The sequence below is a fragment of the Rhea pennata genome, chromosome 2 (assembly GCF_028389875.1).
Source record: "Rhea pennata isolate bPtePen1 chromosome 2, bPtePen1.pri, whole genome shotgun sequence".
Lineage (NCBI taxonomy): Eukaryota > Metazoa > Chordata > Aves > Rheiformes > Rheidae > Rhea > Rhea pennata.
The window spans coordinates 18,931,897-18,958,177 of NC_084664.1; the positions used below are offsets into that span (position 1 = coordinate 18,931,897).

Below are 26,281 nucleotides of genomic sequence, written 5' to 3' on the forward strand. Positions count from 1 at the left end.
CAGAAAAAGTAATCCGTATCAGTTTGGAAAATTACTCAAGGTCATGTTGAGCTTCTCTTCAATGTCAGCAGGATGTTCAAGGCTGGAAATTGTGATATACGTTAACAAGGGAAGTGATCAAACTGTCCTTCCCCAAAATGTCCCAGTTCTAAACTTGGATCACTCATTTCTCAAGCTATTCCCTGAGCACAAGGTGGCTCTAGACTCACAATCCACTGCAGCCAGACCAGTACTGCCTGCAGTTGCAATACAGTGCCATGAGCCTTCTCTTCCGCTGCAATGCCATGTGCCACACAAATCTTGCCAGATTGATCTGTGATCAATCAGCCCACCGCTTCTGTCACATATGGTCATGGAAGGGAGAGGCCACAACACTGTGTCACAGTAGGGGAACATGACAGCCAGTGAGGTGTCATACTACAAGGACAAAGCTCAGCGCTGTGGTTCCCTCCCTCACCTCTGACCCTGGATTTTAGATGCTTTTCCTGCATGACTGAGCAGAAAGCTCCGAAAACCAGGAGAGGTAAGCAATTAAGCAGATGGAGATATTAGTTTTACCATGGACTCACTAATTATTTTGAGATTGGATCTATTAATTTGAACATGCTGTATAGCATAACTAATTTTACTATTCCTGTTTTGTTATTATGGCAGCTGCTGGCTTATCAACACTTCAGAAACACAGCCCGTTTTATTTAGTTGCCGAATTTTAAAAAGTTTGGCCTATATTTTGATACCAATAGGCATAAGTATTATGCAACAAAACACGGTAACATCTATGCAGTCTTTTTGCCTAAGTTCATATATTGATCAATTCTTACTGATGTACAATAGGGAATTGTTATTCATACTTTGTAATCTGTAAGAAAGAAGTACTTGGAAGTACTTAGTTCCTTCTGTAAGAAAGAGTCACACCAGAGAATGTTGACACAATTACTCCACACTCTTTCTGGGGAAAACCCAGAAATTCAATTTATGAACTGAAATGAATTATGAAATGAACTTGTTACCTTCATTTAGTATTACCAAGATAAAATCATAAAAAAAATTTAAAAGGAGAGTTAATACAGAAATGTACTACCAAAAAGAAAGATTCTCACTTTTGGCATGTTTTACCAAATTGCAATTTTGAATAACAAGAAGGCAGTTTGAGAATGTCAGCATTAAGATTTCCTTGGCTTTTAAAGGTAAACGATTTCAACTAGCTTTAACAGAACCATAATCATTCTCTCTGTAGCAAAATAATTACTTACTACATTCCAAATACAAAAGTGGACCTCTGTCTATCTGCAGCTTCCAAATGACAACCAAAGTAACACCAGTTTTAAGTATGTCTTAACTAAATACTGTACTTCCTCCCCCAATCTACTTTTCCTCTAATGAGTCAAACTCCGGTTAATCTCTAGTTGAGTCAGGCTAGTATACATTCACAAAAAAAATGTGTCAACTTTATGTCCAGTATGTTGTCTGAAACTGCAATGTCAGTAAATTGAAATGACAATATTCATGTGCAACTTCCAAATGCAACACTTCTAACATTTGAAATCTCTTGGAAAGAAAGTAGAAAAATGTAATCTGAACATGTTTTAAATACAATAAGTGTCCTATCTTCACTACAGACAGGTTCTATTAATGTTACAATACATGTTTCAGGTAATTATGCAAATTGAAATCTTATTATCCACAGTCCTAAAGGAATTCTTGAAGTGTAGTGCACTTCTATTAACTGCATTCACAACAGTATTTGTCATTTTTCCACCCATCTGCCAGCAGCAGTGAGATTGCGTTACCTGCTTCCCATGTCTTCCCCTGGAACCTAGGGGGAACTTTTCTATGCATAGTTGGGCTTATTTAGGGACTCTAATGATGGAGAGCTTTGCATACTGAAATGAAATACGCTTTCTCTGACTCTTTTTTCAACAATTTTTCTTCAATGTAAGAAGTTCAAGAGCTTAATTACACGCAGTATGAAAGTATGCTTTCTTCATAGAAGGACACGGCCTTCAGCAAGGAACAGACCTGCTGAAAAATAATGCATTTGCCTAAGTAGTGCAATATAGTTTATATTTGCATTTTCTGGGCCATTTTCAAGGCAACAGCTGCTCATTCTGAGATACGCAGGTTTCAGCGGTCCCAAAGAAGCATAAGCTACACATGCTCTTGCTCAAGACTATCAGCCTACAAGTCCAACCCTCAAAAACACAGCTGAGGAGGAGCTTTGCACCAAATATTACACTCCTCTTTTTAGCCAAAAAGATCACTTGCCATGTGACTTTAGAGTCCTCTTCTTTCAACAATACACAAGCATGAAGAGCTCTGACTTCCAAGCTCCCAGGCTCCTTGGGATGGCAGGGGATTTCAGAAACATGTCAAATTTTTCAAAATGAAATGTCACTTGGGCTTTTTCAGAATAAAGTTAAAACAGTAGCAACAACAATAATAATATAGCTGAATTTCTCTTCTCCCATTGTGGAACAGCCCTTTATTTGACATATTAGAGTTTTCAAAGGAAAGAGAATTCTGTCTCAGACTAACACTATTTAACACATGCATGGCCCGTTCCTTGCTCTGGTTTCAATGAAATAAATTGAGTGTGACTACCCAAATAAGCAAGTATTTTTCAGCCTAAGCAGATGGTATGCTCTTAGCTCTCTACGAAATTGGTTACAAATTGTAAGATGCAGATGACTACATGAATTTTTTTTACAGATGAGGGTGCTATGTGTGCAAGCGACTTCAGGCGACTTTTTAACTGATGAAACAAGGTTAGACACTGAAAGATACTAAGGCTGTAAAAAATGCTGATAGTTTTTCATGAGATTTTCAAAAGGTATCCAGCATCTAATTAATTTAGATTTACATGTTAGGAGTTTTTGAAAATTTTATTAGATGCTCATTTGAATCTTTAGTGGCCAAGATATCTTTTGAAATCTGGCTCTTTAACATAAGAATCCTCCTCAAAATACCTGAAATCTGAGGAACCTATATAAAAACTTATAACAAAACAAAACAAATCTCCTTCCAAGAAAGCTAGTGAACAGCTGTGAACAATATTAAGAACATTTATAAAGAAAATTCTGTTCTTTGTACTTAGCTTATCTCCAACTCATTTTATACAGCATGCTATTTAGCTTTCATTCTCTGAAGTGCAGCAGGACATTTATTTTAATGTAAATGCAGACTTTTCTGCCAAGCCCCTATCCTACAGCTCAACATATAAATTGGGTTTAAAAACACTGCAGCTATTTATTATTTCTATTTGCTGTAGCAAAGAGAAACTTGAAGCACAATTGTTACAATTATTAGACTTGCATCTTCCCCAAAGATTTTCCATCAGAACAGCTAAACAGCTGATTTCCACAAATGTTCCAGGTAGTTAAACTGTCTTTAGTCATCCTTTTGTAACAGAGGAAAAGATGGACTTTGCAAGATTTATTAGCTTTCTAGGTATAGGAGGCTAATGAATTCAAGTATTGAAGAAGGGGTCATGGGATCTGCTTGGAGAAGACTCTGTTGGTGACTTCTCATTGCTTGTAGTTAAAGAGAATGATTCTGTTTACCATTGCTGATCTAAACTCTTGCTCAGAAGATTTGAAGGTTACTTTTCAATTACAATCTTAAGAGCAGATTGCAGTAACCAGAGAATAAAGAATTAAGGTTCTCATCTCTACAGGTAGTATGTTTTGACATCTGCATAAGTGAATTAATTTTCAGAAGCATTGATCTTCTAGATTTCTAATTGCCCTCCGCTCCTCAAAAAAATTAATATCCACAACATATTAAAAACCTGTGGGCAAAACTATTGATTTTGCCTCACACTAAACTTCCAGACTATCAGAGACTACTAGCATGCACATGGCAAATAATTTAGATTTCTTTTTTTTTAGTCAAGTATGATGGCTTTGTAACCGAAGATTTTATCTAAAGATAAAAAATGAACATAAATACATAAAAATACAAAGTTGTAAGAACTCTGAGCCTGTAAATAATTTATTTCTATCAAATTAACAAGTACCTTCAGTTATCCAAATTATTTTTAATGAAGTATTCAAAATCTAAATATAAAGCTAATATAGTTCCTCTTTTCTAATTTCTTTGTTATATTTTATTTTCCACAGCTCAGAGGCCCAATGCTGATTGAACAAATAAATAAACATAACATACCAAAATCCACAAGCTTGACTCCTCCTTCAGTGGTCAAGAGGATATTATTTCCCTTAATATCACGATGGATAGTTTTGTTTTCATGCAAATGCTGAAGGCCCTGGAAGGTGAGATAAAGACATTAACTTTTTACTAACAACAGCTCTGTTCTTTGTATTACTTTCGCAGAAAAAGAAAGGTAACACAAGAGTATCAGAGACTTCAAAACAGAATTTTTTCATCCAAACCACAGAGATTTTATTCTTATTGGAAAAACACCTGGCCCACTATATGGAATAGGTATTTTTTAATTGCCCCACTTTCTGTCACCTAGAAGTTTTATGACAGCAGCAGAAGAAAAGCACTATAAATCTGTGTTATATATTATACCTTTAGAGTACAGTCAAAGAGAAGTGCTAAGACCTATCAGTAATTCCATTGCAGAAAGTCAAATTCCAACTAAAAGACAACTAAAAAGTAATACACTGGGTCTTGATTAGCCAAGACAATTTTTCTTATGATAGTATTTGAATAAACTAGATTTGATGATCATTTTGCTATAGAAATATCTTGGATTCTGACATAAGAAGTAGAACAGTATTTTGAGTAAATTTCTGCTATATCTCAAAATGAAAACCAGTTTCGATGTGGAATTCTATTTACTGAGGAAATAAATCAATGGCCAGAAATCAATTTTCATTCTCTTAATAATGAAACAAACGGATGAACTGTTCTTCACCTTGCTCATTCAAAAAGAATTGTATGAATTGCACATTAATTTGATTTTATTAAGCACTAGTATGATATAAGACACTGTGTTTATAGTGGAACTGATCCTCACCCATTCAAAGAAAAAGAATTATCTGAATATTGGCTGCCCTTTCATTGAGAATTTAGCTTACCATCAGAGCTTCATGTAAAATGTAAGCAATTATCAGTTCATTCATCCTTTCCCCTCTCTTCAGAAATCCTTTCACAAGATCAGTCACAGATCCACCATTGCACAGCTGCAAAGATCATGCAATACAAAATTAAGAAATGCTGTATTAAAAAATGTTGGAGTAGTAATCAAATTTCAGTTTTCAGTAGTTTTCATATTTTCACATGAACAAAATCCTACTAAAACTGGCAAACCACAAATTTCTTTTTGTGTCTACCATTTACACAAATAACATGCACTACAATTTACATCAAATGTTTTTTCCTTTCCCCATCTAATTCTTCATAACCAAATGCAAGTACAGCAGCCCATCTCTTTCTTTTCTCACATACTTGGTTGGCTTTCACTGAAACTGAAGTAGCTTGTAGTGTAATAAATTTCCTGTGAAAGCTTGTTTCTTTGGGGCCCACTAATTGCTTATATTCATCATGTGTGACTTAGTAGCAATGCAGATTATGACAGCATCAATTCTCAGTTGGAAAAACTACGTACAACAGAAAATGGATTTAAGGCATTGGAACACAGGCAGCTGAGAATTTCCCCAACAAGGAAATCTTCTAAGAGAGAAGCTGTCTTCTTTACCAGTGCCACTTAATTCCTAGTTTAGAAGGTACATGCAAGAGGGATGGACATCATGGAAGATGATGAAAGCATTTTAGGAAAAAAAAAGTCTCATCTTCCACTAATACAAGGTTGGCCAGGAACGCAACACAGACTATAGCCAAGGGACTAACAAATCACAGCCATTACAGCATCAACCCTGTGAGCTCCTTGTTCTGGATTCAGAACACTACAATTTATTCTTGGCTCCTTTCCTCTTTCTCCTGACTAAATTCCAGCTATACTCTGGCAAAAACCTGTCCTCTGGTTTCTGTATAAGCAGGAGGAAGCAGAGGTTTGACCTTGCTTTCCAGAAACACTAGCAAGTGCAAATTACCAGCAGATTAGTTTAGGCCTGCAGTATTTCGTATGTTCAAAATTCTTCAGCAGGATGAAGCAACAATGTAACTTTTCTCAGTTTGTAGCAGTTACCTACCTGCAAAGATTAAATTAGCACTTAAGCCCTTAAACTACTCATAATGTATTTCACTTGCACCACCAAACAATACTCATTGACTGAAGAGGCATTACCTCTTTCAAAGAGGTAGATGCCTCCAAAAGAAGTGAAACAAATTTTTAAAGTTTTATGCTATATTATCCAATAGTTTCTCATATGAACATATAAATCTACACAAGACTTTATATCAATTTAATACAAGATAATAATTTCTTTTGAATACAGATTTTGGAGTCTACTCAACTGAAGGGACTAGTTTATCAATAAAACCTTTCAACTGCAGAACTCCTGACATTAGGCATTTGATTTTTTTTAATCAGTTCTTTATGTCACTACATTTTTCTGTACAGCAACTACAAAAAGACTTGCACCTTAGGAAACTGCAAGGAAAAAGGAAGTGCTTCAGGAAAAAGCATTTTATAGACCTTTCTACCCAAACATCATAATAATTTTATGACTAACCTTGGAAACCCTAGGTTGCACTGAACATGCACGACATGAACACCTACATAAATACCATTCAATACATAAGTCTTGGTGCAAGATGTTTGCCTAGTCAGGTCGGCGAAGGCTCTGTTCTGACAGATGCTGAGCTCTATGGCAATAATCTTGGAATGCAGTTAACCTCACCCTTAACTTCAGTCGGATAATATGCATGCTTAAAGAAGGGAAAAACTCATGCTTAAAAGACGAGATTAAACACTTTGCTGGATCAGGGTCAGATTCCCAAACAGGATTGAATGTATTGGTCTTTAGCCATCCTGCTCTGTGTTCTCTGTTGACCTTTTATTTATTTATTTATTTATTTATTTATTTTAATTTTTACAATGTCATTATCCTTCTAGGCTCTCTATTGTTTTAACTTTCCCACATTGCTGACATATTTAATCGAACCTAACAGATGATCGCAATTCCACTTAATTTAATGCACTTGGACTTCAGGGCACTGAGTCTGGCTGGTGAGCAATGAGTGACAAAACAGCTGTGAAATAAATTACATAAATATGATATTGCTCTTCAAACTATTTTTCTTCGTCATCTAGTATTAAAATTGTGTTTCTTATTGATAGATCTTCTGGTTTTGTAACAGAACTGGGTATCTGCTAGTCTTGCTTCCAATTGAAGAAAACTAATCAGGTAAGATATATATTCTTTCTGTAGGTGGCAGACAAAAGAAAGAACACCTCAGAAATTGCGTTGTTCAATATTCAGGCACTAAAGCCAAGACTTAATCCAGTTGCCTAGGACAGCAATCTTTATTTTCTTAAACTTGTTTTAACTAATTTTTCTACCCTTGTCATAAGTTATAAATCCCTATTACAAGATAAATATCTGCATTATAAGATAAATAAATATATAAAACATCAGGTTAAATAAGATAGTAAAACTGTGGTGACTTTACACGAAGCCAAAACCAAACCTGGATACATAAAAGGTCAACTAAGCAAGTTTTAGACATTAAAAAAAGTCACCCTCATCACAACAGAAATCCACTACCGAGCCCCAAGGCAGGGAAGCTAGTTAGGGAGAGTTCATTTAAAAATCTTACAGGCACAGGTTCTTGCATGCAAAGGCCAAATTTTCTTTTGTTACTTCTGTGAGAGCTGTACTTTTGCTTATATCAGGTTACTTGGATCTTTGTGACCACTAGTATAGCAGGGAGAGAAAAAAATGGCTAGGTATTAGAATGCAAGCAGCTAAAAAAAGGAAAAGGGATTATTGGAATACAAAGTACAATTAGAAAAAGAAGATTATGGGAGACACTGTATCCCTGGGCTCTGAGCTGCGTGGGGCGAGAGGGAGGAGATGATGATGATGACGACTTAGGTTAGTATTAACCTTGTTCTATTTTTCTACTGGCTGAAGATCTCCTGAATAAAATGCTGCCTCTGGTCTTACTTACTATTTCTACTGGCTTTTTTACTGGGGATGCTGCTGCATGTCTCTATAACCATGTGGACAGATAAAGTTCAAACAGCGGTCTTCCTTTTGATCGAGGCTAACAAATTAAATGTGTTTTCAATGTAAGCTTATCTTAAATGCAGCAAAAATGAGACAGGCTCCTCTCTTCCCTCTCAAAAGAAGCCACAGAAAACTACAGTGCTCCTGCCTGAGGCAGTTCTGGACAATGGTTGCAGGAGTTTTTTACCAAAACTGGCAGCAGCACGTGGAAATCTGAGCAAACAGAAGATAATTTATTTTCAGAAAGTTGATGAAAATCTGCTCCATGGCATGAAATCTTAAAAAATTCCTTAAAACTTGCAGTTCTTTAACAAGAGATTATAGGATAAACATTATTTAGCAGTACAGCCAGATTGGAAATTTCCTGGGGTGTTGTTAAATACTGCAGTTTATAATTATGATCTCTGCTGTTTCTAATTAGCATGCTGTCCCCAGCAAAAGCTGTGTATCTTCTTACCAAAATTACCGGGTTTGAGTTAAGCTAATTGTAATGCTCGTATGACAAGAAATCAGCAAGGCAGCAGAGCTAAACTTTACAAAACATATTTCTTTTTTTCACAGAGATTCTAAAATATTTTCAGAATACCTTGATGAAACGGTAAACAGGAAATGCATGGAGAACTTAAGAAACATGCAGTAGAAGCCACCTCTATGATTTGTGCTATAGGGCTGCTTCCCACTCTAAACGTCAAAGTAACTGATCAAATTTCCTTCAATCTGACATGAGATACAGCCTATTCTGGAAAGAAGGGACAATATTTCTCTCTTTCATTCCTACCTCAAACATACAAGCACTCTCACTCTTTCACACACACACATTTCTGGGGTGTTGTGCTGGTTTTATAATACTTATTTTAAGCAATGAGTAATCATGGGGGAAGAACTGCATAGGGGAGAAGTAGCAGTGGGATCTGGTAGCTCAACTTGTACAGCACAAGTAGTAGTAGATGTGAACTGAGAAAGTCAATTCAATTTAGTTCTCAGAGTGTGTGAAAGGCATGCAAGAATAAAAAGGCACGCAAGAATAAAGTCTAGTGGGCCCTTGTTCCTGTAACCTTTTCCAATCAGTCACGTTTTCCAAATTTAGATTCTCTGCTATTTGCCACTAATGTTTCTGAAACATTTTGCCCAACCTGCATACACGCACTATCCCTTTGGAAATCTTATCTTAGCTGAGAAAAGCTGGACAGAATAGAATCATCTTCACTTTGCAGAGAATCCTTCCCTGCAGTTCTATTGCTTAGCCAGGTATGTCTCATTTCTTCTTCCTAAAGACAGCAGAGCTTTGCATATACTGAATTTTATCTTGTGATTCCAAAAATTGTCCAGGCATGTCACAATTGTGAATCTGGTGCTGTTCTCCAAAGTGCCTGTAAGTCAATTAGGTGTCACCACAAGTTTTTTATGTTATTAATGAATAGAAATAGGCCCAAAAGAGATGCCCACTTGATGTTCTCCAAGCCCAAAATTAGACACTATTCTTTGAGTCCAGTTTTATGAAAACAAGCTTATCTACATGAAAACTAGCCTTATTGTTTATATGAAGCTTCCGTCACATTTTCCTCACACGAATGTTCTATGTGACATTACCACAGCCTCACAAAAGACATGATCTCACCTACTGTTTTCTTCTTACTATGCCAGTTATGCTGTTAAAAGAAGAGATTAAACTAATAGGATTTGATTTAGCTCAGTCCAAGTTGGTCATTTTTATCATGTTACTGGGGTATTTGCACACTAAGTGTACAAATCTGTTCATCTTCTGCGTATTTATACATTGTATTCTAGTAACTTTTTCTATAATCACTCTGGATATCAAAGTTAACAGATTGGTCTTTATTTCCCTAGGTCATTCTTTTTTCTCACTTTGTAAACTTATATACTTTCTTGTATCTCATTTATCTCTCTAAGCAACAGACCTATGGTTTCTTTGATTGCGATAACATCCTCAATCTTGTCTTTGCTATCCCATATTAGCCCTTTTGAGCTTACCAGTAAATGCCTGTACATTAGCTGTGCATTTTTGTTACTCCTCTTTGAAGCCATTCTGAAAATTTAAAATCCTGATGCATTCTTACTGGTCTCTTATTGTGTTTTTATTTTTTCTCAGTGTCACATCAGTTTCCAGTTGTGTGTTTAGCATAGTCTCTTTTAGTAACTACCAACTGTCCTGCTCTCCTTCATTCTTTACCCTATCTTCCTAACCACAGCTACCTACCAGTTCCCCAAGCTGGCTGAAGAGTACTTTCATAAAGTTTGTTAACCTTATACCACTGCTCCTTCATCCTTCCTTTCCTCAGAAAAGTGAACACAATTACTCCTTTCACTGAAATTTTTACTTTTCTAATTATTTTCCTCTTTTTCATTCAAATTCCTTTCCATTTTCAGCTTTTCAGAATAGATCTTGATTAGAGCAGAATCAACTTGATATAGCTATTTCCACAGTTACTTTCTTTGCATTCTGTCTCCAAGTACTTGAAGAACCATATGTCCCACCATATCATCTGTGACAGTGTCAATTGTGACCAGATAAATTCCTATTTTCTATGCACGTCTTTACAACTACCTATGGCTAAAGGTTACACCCCACTAACAGGAGCTAATATAACCACAAATATGTCAGAGTACAACATTTGCGAAAACTAATTCACTTTCTTCAATGGGCCAAATAGTTCAAGATGCTGCTCCTGTCCTGATAGCTTACTTTTAAGTTTACTTCAAATGGAAGAAAGATGTGCATGGTATCTCCTGTTTTTCCTAACAATTGCACAAGATAATCCATAGCCAAAAGAAATCATACTAACACTCTACACTTTCAGGTAAAGTTGACTGTTTCAATTTAGTGTGAATGAAATACATCACTAAAATAGATTTCTTTCCTTAGTTCTGATTTAGCTTCAGTGACTACAGACCATTTTGTATTTATAATTCTATCTTATCATCTAGCACATTCAGGGCTGTGTTAGTCACAGCCTCAGAGGCATTTGTTTGTTACTTCTGATTTCTTTATACTGAGTTTGGCTTTTAACTTCTTATTTTCTTTGCCAAGCTCATGCACTGACAGGACATCATGCCAGAGGAAAAGTTCTCCTATTCCATCTTGTGCAATGCTGGCATTCCTTTTCACTTTTCTTTCTTGATCAAAATGTAGTTCTCTCTACCTTGCAAACCTACATAGCCAAAATGGGAAAGACCATGTCTATGTCAAGATTGTGTTCTCTTATATACAGAAGCTTGTGGCTTTAAAGTGTAGCATTTCATGATACCAACTTTCCAGCTGTGGAAATACCCAAAAAAGAAATTTCCTATTTTAGTAATGGCTCTCAGGGCTCATTCGTACTTTTGGAATGTATCAGGTCATCCATACACAATACTGCGACATTACTGCATACAAGAAACCTATTTTCTATCACATATCCAGTATTCAAAATATGCTCTGCTCTTGAAACTCAGTATAATTTGGACTCAGCATAACAAAATAATTTAAACTCAGAGAACCTAAAACATTTTTAAGATTGTCTCTAACACAATGAGCAAAAGCAAGTAAGTGACAGTGCTGTACAAAAGTTTTACTGAAATTCACTTAGGCTGTGACCACTGAAACTCCAGCCATATAAAAACTGCGTATCATACCATCACACAATTCACGTTCTTTTTGTTGTCGATAAAATATATTTACATCTGTATGAAGTCGATAAAGAAATGAATCCATCCCACCTCTTCTGCCCACAACTCTTCCTCCAAAAGTATGCAACTGAAGTAACATCACACTGATTTGGAATAGTGCAATGGAAAGCAATCAAGATCTAAATCACCTAAAAATATGTTTATAATAAATTCTGAAGAAGCATGGCAACAGCATAATGTAGCTGTAATCTTTTTAATCAAGGAAAATGGAAGAGTCATTTTGCAAAATCATAAGTAATCTAACTCCAAAATTGAATGCCAATAGTTAATAGAGAGTCCAGAACTTTCTGAACAAATGCAAGAAGATGCTTGCCAAGAAAGAACATTTTAATACAGAAAACTTAGTGCAATTCATCATTTTATTATACTCAAGGAGCAGTGGTAAAAAAGAATAGAGTGCAAAAGCACGCTCCCTTGGTTAGGGTGAAAAACCAGGGCCTAACATCAAGATCAATAATGTCAACAGAAGTATTTTTACTGACTACGGCAAACTTAATTGAGGCTTTAGAAAACATAAAATCTAGTAAGTAAATAGGGCACCCTGTGATAACAGTGAGCACTTCACAGCTTTTATTACCTGTTCAGAATCACATTTCTACTCAGTCTTTACCAATTATGAAAGATTTCAGAGACTTAGGTTTTATTAAAATAAACAAATTTAAATGCTTTACTCAAAATAACGAGGTCAAATAAAAAAACTAAATAAACAAATCTCCCCTCTGACTGTGTCTGTGGCAACGCAGATGCTGGCTGCAGGACTTGGCTTCAGCTACCTCAGTGATTTTCAGAGTTGCAACAAACTCTGCAGTCCCTTCTGGAGGTCATAATGATTTTTTTTCCACCACCACTGACACCTGGCCGTCTGCTTCCTGCACCTCTCAGTGGTCCTGTCCCTCTGTCCATCAACTTCTAGTTTCTCACTGTCATGCTCTTCCCTCAAACCCTGCAGCCTCCAACCCTGTCTGCCTGAGCCAGAAAAGCCCACTTGCTTCAGTCGCTCCCTTTGTAAAGAGACCCAACATACAATCTGAGAAGAAACACAGCAAAATGGTACTGTCCATCGCATTTGCATTAAAGTTTTTAACTCTCAGCTGTCTGAAGTTAAATGAGCAGAGTCTTACCCCAAGCGTTCTTATTGTCCTTGATGCTATCTCCCAGTAAAGCTAATGTAACCTGGGCTCTATGAATGGCTATACTAATGTACTTCGGATTTTTTTAAAATATCCTCATACCTTTCACAAAGATGTGATCAAAATTAAAATGTACAGAAATCTAAATGATGTTAAATATTAGAATTTGGGGGGCATAGTACTAACATGCTACCAAATCATATGGTAGAATTAAAAAACAAAAAATCATGTTTTTTTTCTGGGCTTTGGCTTTACTTGGCAAAAAGTGTAAGAGATTTATCAGACCCATCTTTCTGCAGGTACAATAAATACTACAGTAAGGTGGGCAACAACATATGCTCAACAGCTGCCTAAAGGATGTGGACTGTGCAAACAACAGTGTAATAGCAAGTACTAATTTTGCAAAAAAATTACAAGTATTTCCTAAAACTTTGAAGTGTCAAATGATGGTTGTAGACACAAATCTTTGATCTTCAGAAAATAGGATATAATTCAAGAGTGAAAAATTGCTATAATTGGCAAGCAAAGAGGTACATATTAGAAATGGAGAAATTAAGGCTTAGATGTATAATGGATCAAAGTATTGAATGTTGGCCTGAATGGAGCAATTATAACCAAAGACATCACTGAAAAATAATCCACATCGAAAAATATGAAAAAGCCCATTTTCAACTGTTCCATTTTTCTTCTATGTATGTCATTTTGAAATATCTGATAATATTTAGACAAATCACACCACCCTTCCAAAAACAAAAGAGATTTGTTTTCTACTATGCTGATTTTCTGAAAGATAAGTTTTTTACAGTAAATCTCCATCTAAAAAAACTTCATATCTGTTCTCTTATTACAATACTTCATTATATTATAATGAGCAGCTTCAGTCTGCAGCTTTTTAAAACTCCAGAAATCTGCCTTTATCTCCATATAGATGGAAACATGCTTGTGTACAGTAACTGTTGCATCTAATGGAAACATACTGTAAGCATGCAAAAGAAGAAATCTGAAATAAATTACTCATTCGTACAACAAAAAGGCACTCCAGATATAATTTAATGTCCTTAGTTTTATCTCGGATAGACTCATCCCGAGGCCATCAGGTCCTGCTCTTACGTGTTCTCACAGACTGCTGTGGGAGTCTGAGAGTGGTACTACCCAGAGAGGCCTCACAAGGAAACGCAATTTCAACATTTTCCTATTCTGACCAAAATCAACACAGAAATAAGAAATCCAGTCCAGACAGCTGGTACAACGTGGAAGGACACAGGCCATACGTGGCTCTAAAGACAAAACCAGGAAGGAACGTGGGAGAGCAGGGGGTCAGATTCTGTTTGGACAGCATCAAGAAGGCTTGTATTTTAAGAAGTCTACAGCAGCTTTTCTGGAAGGGGACAGGAAATCTGCCCACTCCATATTACAGCAGTCAACCAGACGTTAAAAATAGCTCCAAACAAGATACAAAGATTGGGCCAAAGGAAGAGTAGGGTCCTTCACTGCAGCTTCTGAGCCTGTGCCAAATACCCAGTTTCTCTAATTCATATTCCTAAAACAGGACTACAAGGTTTATGAGCGGGTTATGCCAGTATCCACAGGATGATCACTAGAGCATGGCACCTCACATAGTTCCTCACTATTTCAAATTTCCATATTCTAAACCAGGCCTCTTCTCTCTCTTTTTTTTTAAGACTAGATCTTGTTTTGATGGTTGAAGTCCTAACAACTTCAGTGCCACAGAACTGCACGCTAAACTTTAGATACATTAGTCTAAGTCACATATACAGTGGAATATCCCCAAAGGGAATCACATAATTAGGTCCTCCCTCGGCGCTGAGCCTTCCTGTGCTAGGAGCGTTTGGACCGAGGATGACATGGAGGCTGCACATTTTTTTCAGCCAACCGTCCGAGAGCATGAACAACCAAAAGCTGTTTTGCAAGACTCCCTGCAGTTCCTCTCCCTCTCTTCCACATACCAAGAGGTGCCATGAAGCCTGCTAATGCCATGAGCTGAGAAAGGACAGAGATAAAGCTAATGGAGAGAAAAACGTTTTACTAATAGCCATTGGGATTCTTATATGACACTGAAAAGCACTATAAGAGAAAAGGATAGAACTGCCTGCCTTGCTTTGAGCTATTCGTCTCTGTCCTCAACCTGCTTTGGCACTAACACCACTCTGAAGCAATAATCTGTTCCCGGATGCAGAAAAGAAGCAACATCCTGTGAAGAGTTTTTGTGTCAGCCATGTGGAGGTGACTGCACATCCTCAATACATGAAGCATTCCCTGCCTCTAGGACTCTGCCCTTCTGGAACTGGGATATGATATGGCATCGAGGTCTAAAGGAACTGTTGCTCTGGTCAAGGAACATTATGCAGACAAATAGCTTTTTAAAAACATGGATCTATTTACCTAGTGCACAGAAATTATCAGTTCACCTACAGAGCTCATAAAATCAAATTTAATGAATCTAAAGTAAATACACCATCACTTACTGCAAAGTCAGAGGTGAGTGTAAAAGTTGAGGAGCCTCTTTTTTACAGTTTCTTGCCTTTGGTGTTTTACATCACTCAAATCTCCCATCTCTCAAACAGCTGAAGCCTCATCCATGTTAAGTCAAACAACACCAGCAGGGCAGTGTGGATGATACATTTCTACCTTCCTTTATGTGTGTGGAGGTAGAAAAGGGGCCTGAATTTAATAACAGTTGTCTTAAGCCTAAAAGTTCATATCATGCTTCTGGCAATTTCAGCCTCAATTTTAAAAAATTGCTGATAACTACATTTTCTTTTAGATACTGGTTGCTCTTCTTTTAGAGCACGCTACACTGCAATCTAGAATTGTACTGTTGGCATCTCTATCGTCTAACTGAAAACTCATTTCTCCAACACAATCCAGCAATTGGACCTGTTGCTTTCACTCCACTACTTTCTCCACAAGCTGATGTCTCTTTAGATGCATAGTTATATTTCACAGATGAGACATTATAAAACAGAGGAGTTTTTTAAGTAAATTTCACCAAATATTAAAATTACATGTGAAGTCTAAAAGGCAACATGATCAAAAACTTTTCCATGTAAAGTAGGTCAGTGAAGGATCCAAAAACATTACCAACACAAGATTTGGGTATTAATTATACACTTTTTTTTTATCTGATATATATGTAAATCATGCTGTCACCATTCATTTATGAAGCTGCAAGGAAAATTTATACATATTTCATGACTTCTAGGGCTCTCTTCGTGACCACAGTTAGTATTTGCAGACATCTGTAAGTATCTTATTTGTTAAATTTTCCTCCCCAAACACTAAACATGTATATTCTGTGTAACAGCACAGAAGACTCGCTCAAGGCCAGATACAACAGCACTGATGTACCTTTGAACTTTCTCATTTTATTCAGGAGTTATTGCAACATCTTCTTTTCTTAGCCTCGGTGATTTCTTGTCCCTGAGTAACCACCTGTGACCATGCCATTCTCCCTTCGAAAACTCATGCTGGCCATCCCTCCTCAATCACATCAAGCATGAGCTACTTGCTTTTACTTTCAAGACCTATAGCAGACATTCTCTCTTCTTTGACAGCAACAGATCTGCTCCCAGCCCTTATTAACTCACAGTGCCTAACATTCGTCACTTGTTAATTGAAAGCATAACACATTTTCCTTTCTGCTTTGAAGGAGCAGCCAAAACAACCAGAAAACCACACTGCTATCCTCCTTCAAATCCCTCCTTATTAACTCTCCTTTGCAGCAATGCTTACAAATTCTGGTGGCTGTTTGAGACCACAACTGACTCTTGTTATCCCCTCAGTTCTCTATTTCCAAATCCATTTCTTCGCTCTGACTTTAAATGTTGATGTAAGCTATTTGATATGAAGACTGATCTTTAGTATTGGGACAGTCAGAGTAACTGACTGCAACTGGAAAGGCAGAGTGTGTCAGGCTCACTGTCCAGGCACAAATTCAGTAATGGCTATTCTTCTAAAGATGAAAATAAATCCATAACAGATTTACATCAGGGGACCTTGTGGCCAGGAAGGCCAACGGTCTCCTGGGCTACATTAGGAAGAGCGTTGCCAGCAGGTCAAGGAAGGTGATCCTGCCCCTCTACTCAGCCCTGGGGAGGCCTCATCTTGAGTACTGTGTCCAGTTCTGGGCTCCCCAGTACAAGAGAGACATGGAGCTACTGGAGAGAGTCCAGCGTAGGGCTACAAAGATGATCAGAGGGCTGGAGCATCTGCCCTATGAGGAACAGCTGCGAGAGCTGGTCCTGTTTAGCCTGGGGAAGAGAAGACTGGGGGGGGAGGGATCTTATGAATGTATATAAATATCTGAAGGGAGGGTGTCAAGGGGATGGGGACAAACTCTCTTCAGTTATCTCATGTGACAAGACAAGAGGCAATGGGCAAAAATTGAAGCACAGGAAGTTCCGCCTGAAAGTGAGGGGGTATTTCTTCACTGTGAGAGTGACGGAGCCCTGGAACAGGTTGCCCAGAGAGGCTGTGGAGTCTCACTCTCTGGAGATATTCAAAGCTCGCCTGGATGCAACCCGGTCTAACATGCTCTAGGTGACCTTGCAGAAGCAGGAGGCTTGGACTAGATGATCTCCAGAGGTCCCTTCCAACCTCACCCATTCTGTGATTCTACGATTCTATGACCTTAGCTTGTTATGTACTCAGTAGAAAATTGCAACTGCCCTCACAACTGGTGACTAAATAAGGACTACATTAAATTGCCACTTTCTCCCCAGGCTTGCTATGTGTTTAGTACCAGTAACAGTCTTTGTTAGGCAGGTTCTCCCATACTTTTTATACAGCTAAAAGAATGTTGATTAGATGCCTGAGCTCTCCCAAGCCACACAAGCCACTAGAAGTAATCTAGTACAAATGGACTCCTGTTAGCCTGGGACAGTGAGCTGGCAGTTGGGCAGCTTGGCATATTGTCAGTCTATTTTTATTTCCATGTAGGATCAGCTATAATGTTGTTATAAAGTGTCCTCATGCAGATCAAATCCTATCCACACAAGGCGCTGATACCTCACCTATGCTTGCAAAAAGAATACTAGGCAAGCTGAAGCACTACATTTTTTTCTGTAAAGTCTAGTTTACATCTAACTCCTAGGAGCTTCTACCCACTGGGTTTACTCATTTTGCTCTTTTTTGAGGTGAAAAAAAGCCATATAAGTAGACGTGTCCCAAGGATGTAAAGAGAGAATTTAAATATTTGTACCTTTTTATTTTTTCCTCTTGATGTTAACTTCTAAAGATCGAAGTTAAATAATAATTTTGAATCGTGGCAGGCAGATTTTGAATTAGCAATCATACCTGCCAACTGGATTATAATAATCCCTCATGATAATCTTTCCATAATTCTCCTGAGTTATCAGTGTCCAATAAGCAGGTTTAATTAACATCAAGAACCATCCAGAAGATAAAACTCAAAGTTTACAAACTTGCCTACAACAATGTAGAACTATACAAATTACCAATCTCCTTAATGTATGAAAAGACTATATGAAAAAGACTGAGGAAGTAGAAAAAGCTAGCATGCTGATTCTTTAGAGAAGCATGTTCCAATCACAAGCTATTCCACACTTCTACATAATTCTTCTGACAAAGATGACATATTGGAACAAAAAGTTTTTCATGAGAACAGAGATGAATTGGGTTGATTTAAACCCAGAATGTGCATAAGTATTAATGATACAGATAGTCCTATCTACTCAAACATTGTTTGTGAAAGTATTTTAATAATAGAGATGGTTAGAAAACAGAGCTTTTAGTCCACTAGAAATTGCAATATATTCCTCTCTCAAATGAACAAGATTCTAAATTCATGAATTCTGTACTGCTTGACACACATTCAAAAGTATTACGATTCAGAAATGTTTTCATAATGCCAAAAACACAATATTTACTATGTGGAGTTATATATAGTAACAAGTATATAATGTTGACACAAAATTCAAAACTCTGTGCTCCAAGAGGAGACAGTGCAGCATGACAATATCATCATGTTTAGCAGATAAACAAACGGATAGTAAATAGAATACTTATAAGGATATACATAATATAATAATCATAGGTGCTGCAGAGTGTGAAGGAAATAGATTGCAGAAATTGGACAGACCTTCAACAGCATCTTCTAAGGCTACCATAGAAGACAGAGTGCCGGGTTACACAGACCATTGGTCTGTCTCAGTAGGACATCCAAAATGTTCCTAAAGTATTCACATATGCAGTAGGAAAACCAAAACACCTAAACAGAATGCTTTGACAGACTTCCTGCAGTTGAACAGAGACAAATAGATTTATTTCTGTATCTTCCCGACAATTCATTCCACCCCTCCAGAAATGGAAAAGTCCCTACAAAATGCTTTGATCTTACAAAACTGTTCTTTTGGGTCAGAAGCTGTTGCATCCAAACTTTTCAAACTTTTTTTTCCCTTGACCAAGCTCAATTTTAGCTCGTACAAAACTCTTCTGATTACTATAAAAATAATTGATGCTCCTTGTATTTCCCAAGCATAAAAATATATTGAGAATGGTAAAATATAAAGAAAACTAGTGCTTTCTTATATGACTTGCAAATCCAAATTCATCTCAAATATGACAAAATGTGTCTTCTAAAAATGGAACTTTAAGTGCTTCTTAAAGATCTACCTGACCTGCACGGGAAATTAACTATGAAAATATATTCCATTTCCATTCTTGGCCTCTGGCTCACGGTAGCAAGTAAAAGCTGTGTAATACTCTGCTGTGGTGTTTGGAGCCTTCATTCAGTCTTTACCAGGCTTTTTCTAGCAGTACATTGCAGGCAAGTGCTGTTACACTTGTGCTCCCCACTGGCCCTTGACCTGCATGCTCTTCTGCAGGACCCAACATGACTTGCTTCTCTGCAGCTGACTTCCAACTATCTTAGAACCATTCCCTTCATAGCATCCAGAGCAGAAAGAAACAAGCTACAGCACACACTGCCTTAGCACTGTCATCACACTGATGTCTGCTGACATGAAACTGCTTTTCTGATTCATCCCAAGTACAATATCCAAGTGGTTTCTTTTCATCACAGACTGAATAGCTAATTTCTTTTGCCTGCATCCCTGGACACATGTGACAAAGCTTAATCAGCCTTGCAGGAGTCCTCTCTAGCAACGTTCACTGTTGTAAGTGTGACTGAAACAGCATCCACTCAGGAGCAGGTGTTCAACCTACAGTGAGTAGGGAGTTCATGAGCTGAGTAAGAATACTCTTATTCCATACAGATGTATTCTTTTTTCACATTTACTCCTATAGGCTGCTTATGTAAAAAAAAATGCTGAATTAAGAATTAGGTTACCTTATCACCAAAAAGAATGCTAATCACATTAAAAGGTCTTACAATATTAGTTCTTATTTGCTTGTTTATGGTTTGTAAAATCTATATTCTTTACTGGTGTCAAATTCAGGTCTTTGTGTGTTAAGATGAACACTATACAGTAATTCTGCTCTTCTACAAATACTGTATTACATAGGCCATATACAGAAGCAGTGTTATCAAGAAAGGCTATTTAACTTTATTTTTCCAAATAACCATTATGAAAGTTTCTGAAATATTGCCATAATCAGTAACTTTTAGCACTTTCTAACTAATTTAGCACTTAATTGATTTTAGCACTTTTTAACCTGTTCGTTATGGTACCTCAGTTAGATTAAAGTACAAGATTGACTAGAGATCTCTTGATTCTTTATTCTATCAAAAAGGTGTTTGTTTCTTTGAAAGAAATATTTTTCAAATGAATAACAGCTCTTATTCTCCCAAAAGCATACTTCCAATCCATAACACTGCATGTTCAAAAGGGCTTTACACAATCATCTAGGTATTCTGCACATTAGCATAGAGATAGATATATAGAACTAAGAAAATGAAATCCAAATGTTCAGTAGAAAATTAGGAATTTCACCTTAAATTGCAAAAAGAATTTCTGTAAAAGCACATGCTATTGGGCAATTCCAAATGATGAGGTTATGAAGAAACTTTCTGTCTATCCAGAATTATTTTGTAACAGCTCTTTACCATCATACTGAAGCAAATGCTTATGGCTTATACAGAGACAGAAAACTGACAGATGATCCAAGCCAATAGGTCATCTCCTAAATCCAGTCAGTTGTAGATAAATATTTTCTGATATTCATCTGGTTTAATAATGTCTAATCAAGGACAATACCTTCAACCTTGACTGTGAAAATCAAACGCTTCACTGTTGACATAGTTAGCTAAATGCTCTAGAGTGAGCACCAAATAAAGGCATCAATTTTCATTAAAAATGCAATGTCCAACTATCTTGTCCTGGAATTTGAAAGAGTTCAGTTCAAAAAGGAGTAAGTTATGCAAGAATAGATTCTTCCTGAAAAAAAGAGACGGAAGGAGAAAGAAGGGCAATATTTAACACCAAGACAGCAATAATCTCATCATAAAACCACTTAAGGACTTTTCTAGTATTCAGAATGGCTGATAACTTGAGAGATCTAATGATTTTATGACAATTCATATATCATGATCTAAAATCTCACAAGAACTCTTTACAAATGTAAACTATTATTTTTAACTGCTTGATCAGTTTTAGCCTCAAAACCTAAACTCAATCATCATTTACCTTAGTATAATCATCTCAAATCATCTCTACCTCTAACAAAAACCTGAAGAAACAGAATCAAGTGTTATGATCATGTCAAACACGATCAAGGTACCTCCCTTCCATAACAGAAATATTACTTCTGTTTCAGAAAAATCACTAAGTCCTAAATTACTGGAGAGTGGAAGAGCAACTTGTAAAAATTCTCCCATGCTTCTTAAGGAAGCTATAATAGATTCACCTTGATCTTGCATTATTCCACAGACCTCTACAATTGTACCTGGTCAGACAGAAGATACAGGGTAGATGGATCTTTGTTCTGATTAGAAGAAAAACAAAGAAACAAACAACAGCCAACCAGTCAGCATTTTTTCAACCAAATCAGCATATTTACAAGCTAGAATGTTACTTTTATATGACTGTTGTACTAAAAAACATGTAAGAACTGGACAGTACAGCTCATATAACCAATGTGGAAGACTGAATTAGGGAGAAAGAAACCTAACAACATATTTTCTTCCCAGTCTGGCCTGCTGTTGATATATAGCATGGGACATGTCTTAAAGAGACATGACTCAGGGTTTTTTTTTTTTTCTCTAGAAAAAAATGTTTTCATCCTGCACAGGTGAAGTCTAACTCTCCACGATGTAATACTGCTGCTAAACAGGGGCTCTAAGTCCATTGCTAAAGGCTGTGTTTTTCCATTTATCACAACCTATTCTTAGTGAGCTTCAGAAGCTTTTTCAAAACCTCCTGCCCACAAATCCCATCACCAAGCAGAGCAGATCAACAAGCTCTGCTTTCAATGCCACTCTGCTCGTGTAAGTTCTTCCCAACAGCTACAGCTTTGTGGGAATACAGAAGACCGGAGAACGCTCTCTACACTGAATTCCCTACTTCTCTCTCTTTTTAACATTTTGCATCCAGCTACTATGGAAGCTGCTTCAGATTCTTCAGTCTGCACTGGTCTACACTATTTGTCTCTCCTTTCCTTTGAAATTTATCTTCAGACTAGATTCTGACTACAAAAGGTTCATCTTCATTTCAGAGGATCATACAGACCTTCCCCAAATCTAAATTTCAAGTTTGAATTCTCCTCTTCAGGGGAAGCAACTGTTCTGAAGTGAAAATGCTCCTTTATGATAAAAACAAAAAAACTAAACAATGGAAACAGAATTCTCTAAGCTAAAGTAGAGATTAATCATCACTTTTATGGATTTATAAATACATATATTGAAAAGAATTTTTTTTTTCATTTCTATAAACTGCAAGACACCTAAATAGCTACTGCAAAAAGCAAACTGAAATGGCAAACAGAAATGGAATAAAGCTGCATACAAGCAAAAAGGAAGGTGACACTTCAACAGAGGAATCTGTTCCATGATGGTTTTCTTTCACAGGTATTTTTATTAACAGAAGAGCTTTATCAAAATTACCACTGGACAAACATAAACTAAAACCCACTGAATCCACAGCTCTACATGTGTAATGACAGAAAGCATCCAAGACTCCACAGCAGCACATGCATGCATACAGCTTTGTGCCCAAAGAGTAAGTATGAAACATACTCCAGATGTAGCTTGAATTTTTCACATTTAAAAAATAAAGCCATGCCAAAGATAAAGTTAAAATATAAACACTTGAATGTGCTTCTTTACACAGTCTGTCCTACCTTGATTGCTTGGCATCAGCCCTGCACATGCCAGAAGTTTCACAGATGGATGTTCATATGCCCAGCAGACACAGTAGAAGCTATATTTTCAAAGATTCTCACTACATGAGGAATTGACATCTTTTCACTTCAGTGTAACCTTATCATTTATTATTATGATTTCAAAGGGAAAATATTCTTAAAAAATTCTATGCATGTCAGAAGACTTTGGAAAATCTTTTAGAACTTAGGCAGTATTTAGAGCTTGTTTCCAGGATAAGATCCCATTGCTGTCTGAAGTATTTGGCAGAAGGGTTGTATTCATTTAGCTGGCAAATGATAAAATACAGCAAATTCTTCAATCTCAGTTTCATCAAATACTGATCAAACATCAGCAAGAGCCTTGACTGTTATGAAAGCCACACAATTCCTAGTAGACACATTGTTCATTTGCTTTTGTGGCATCTTGAGGTCAATCCTGAAATATCAGAGAGAATCCTGCCTGGAGACTGGGGCAGTTTTTGCACAATAGGCCTCAGAGAATCTATGAAAACAGCAGTGATGAAGCTGTTTGCTCCTAAATTAGTCAAAATTAAAGACTGAAACAAATTACAGGTCCTGCTTTCCCCTGATTTCATTTAGGGAAATCCTGCTGCTGTCAATAATACCTGGCAAATGAATGAGGCGGTAATCTGTTTTTTCTTGGCTTATTTGTCTATGTATGTATGTGTATTTTACTCACAAAAAAAGCTTCTCAAATAATTAAGTTCTATCATGTCATTTAGAAAAAAGACTCATCATATTGGTTTCTTTAACTGTTATACCATAGCTAATGACATTCAAGCAAGTGATACTGGTGAAAGATTTCCATGACAAGCTTTTAACCAAAGAAAGATTTTAGGTAGAAAATCCTTGTACCCTAATTCTGAAGATACAGCATCAACAGTATAAATTTACAAAATAAGAATGGTGAAATCAAAGCACACTTTGAATTGAGAAAACGAAGATGACTAAACAATAGCATTTACCACTATACATGCAACCACACTAAAGAAAAAATCCAACAAATTACTTGCATCTGAATTGTTGATTTATACTCAACACAGAAAAGCCAGCTCAAAGAAAAATCCTATTTTTCTGAATTATTTACCTCAAGTACTAGCCAAAGTTGATCTCCATTTTTCACATCTTTCTTATAGTACATGCCGTAGAATTTGACTACATTGGGATGATCAGACAGAGCTTGCAAAATGTTATACTCTGCTTCAATTTCTTCATCAATATCCTAATGTCACAAATGAGAAATACATTGCAGTTAGTAAAGCCATGACATGCATTAAAAAAAAAAACAACCCACTCACACACACACACACACACACACACACACACCACAAAGGGCTTTCAGGCTATTCAAAATTTTTTTTTGAAATAATGGGAAAAAAAATCAATCAAACCAGGCATTAGTGTACCATCTGAAGGGCTACAAAGCTTGATTCTGTTTACTCACCACAGAACAATCACCTGTTCTTCACTTGGTCTTTTACCAATTTCAGCTAAAGCACATGGTGGCAGAGGGCCCCCCAGGCAGTTGGGAAAGGAACATTTCAAGGTAACCACATCATGGCGTGAAGAGGAACCTACACGAAATCATTGCAACCCACAAGTGGGTTGGAGGGGACTGGTAAGTTTTTGGCAGAGCATGGAGATACCTCAGGGTATCAGGAAGTCACAAATTCCTTCTCTAGTCTCAAAGGTGTCCCCAGCTAAAAACGGTACAGCTAGAACTACTTCTCTTCCCCTCTCTGCACAACTAAACATGACTGCAGCCACATCTTATTAGTTTATTTCTCTTTCTGGAATCATCTGGAAACTTTCTAACACATTCTATACTATCATTGAAACTAGTGATATACATGATCTCTTTCGCTTCTTCCTCTGGGCTGCAAGAGTAGTGGCTTTTTGTCAGTCTTTTCTTACAGAATTTGGGTTTCTTAAAGAGTGAGGCAAGTCCTCTGGAAGGCAAGAGAAGAGGACAAGGTTTGTCAACCATGCACCATGTACTGTGCAAGCCCTTTCAGACCAAACACGGATGCCAGCAATTGTAGGCCCTGGGCGACTCAGGTGATCCCTTCCATCTGGGCCCTGGAAGGGTCCCCAGAAGGATGCTAGCAGACTGGTTCAGTCATGCTGAAAAGGTATTCAGTCCATCCTGGTCACAAGTAGAGCCAGAATAGCTGTAGTCATTTCCTCTCATTGTTTAGTTTTTGGGAAAAAAAATGCTATTTGTTATAATTTGTAATTCAAACAACTGAAAGAGAAATCTGAAGATGCAAAAACAAAAATCAATTTTAGAGGTAAGCTACCTATGAATGCCATTAACCACACCTCAGTGAAAAGCACTTACTCAACACTGAAAACCTGTTGTCTCCCCGCTCCCTTGCCCCACTACCACTAAAGGAAAGACACTCTAGTTGAGAAAAGGGACATTTGTACTCCCCACCAACAACATTTCCTCTCATTTTGATCAGCATGAAAGGCATCTGCCCCTATGCTGCCACACGAGGACTTTGCTCACTTGTTTCATACACAGATCTCTTCAGCTTTAAATCAAATTCATGATCTTCATATTGGGCCATTTCCTGGCTGGTCTCAAAGAACTCCTTCTCTTCTCTCTTCCACAGTATATTCAGAAATTGGGCTGTTAAATTCTCATATTGAGATTATGAGAATAAGTCTTCTCACAAGGCCAAGCTTTAGAGACACCTCACTGGAGTAGCCAAAAAACAGCCGAAATTTCCCTCTCTTTCCAGAGAGGAGGAACTCACTTTAAGCCAATTTCCCATAAGCACAACACAGAACAGTGTCAATAAGAACATGTCAAAACCAAGACACTGAAGAGGGATAGGGAAGAAGCAGGAAGAGTGGAAGATAAGGAGAGGCTGAAGAGAGAGAATGCATCTGGTAAAACAGAAGGAGGAATCATAAAGCAAAAAACCAAAGACAGCCAAAAGCCCCAAACTACACACAAAAGATATGGTTGCCTTGGGGAAATTGGAAGAGAATTAGCCTACTGTCCTACTGTGATTTAATAGAGGTTTCTATCTC

General features: G+C 37.2%; 1 protein-coding gene across 1 annotated transcript in view; it reads right to left on the reverse strand.

Annotated features, from left to right (window-relative positions):
- Positions 1–26,281, reverse strand: part of MYO3A (myosin IIIA) — a 116,470-nt gene that overhangs the window by 87,025 nt on the left and 3,164 nt on the right. Inside the window, exons 2-4 of the mRNA XM_062567690.1 lie at positions 24,327–24,461; positions 5,046–5,150; positions 4,165–4,264 (exon numbers count right to left, since the gene is read on the reverse strand). Of these exons, the coding sequence (XP_062423674.1) occupies positions 4,165–4,264; positions 5,046–5,150; positions 24,327–24,461 (340 nt within the window). The remainder of the gene's footprint in view (positions 1–4,164; positions 4,265–5,045; positions 5,151–24,326; positions 24,462–26,281) is intronic.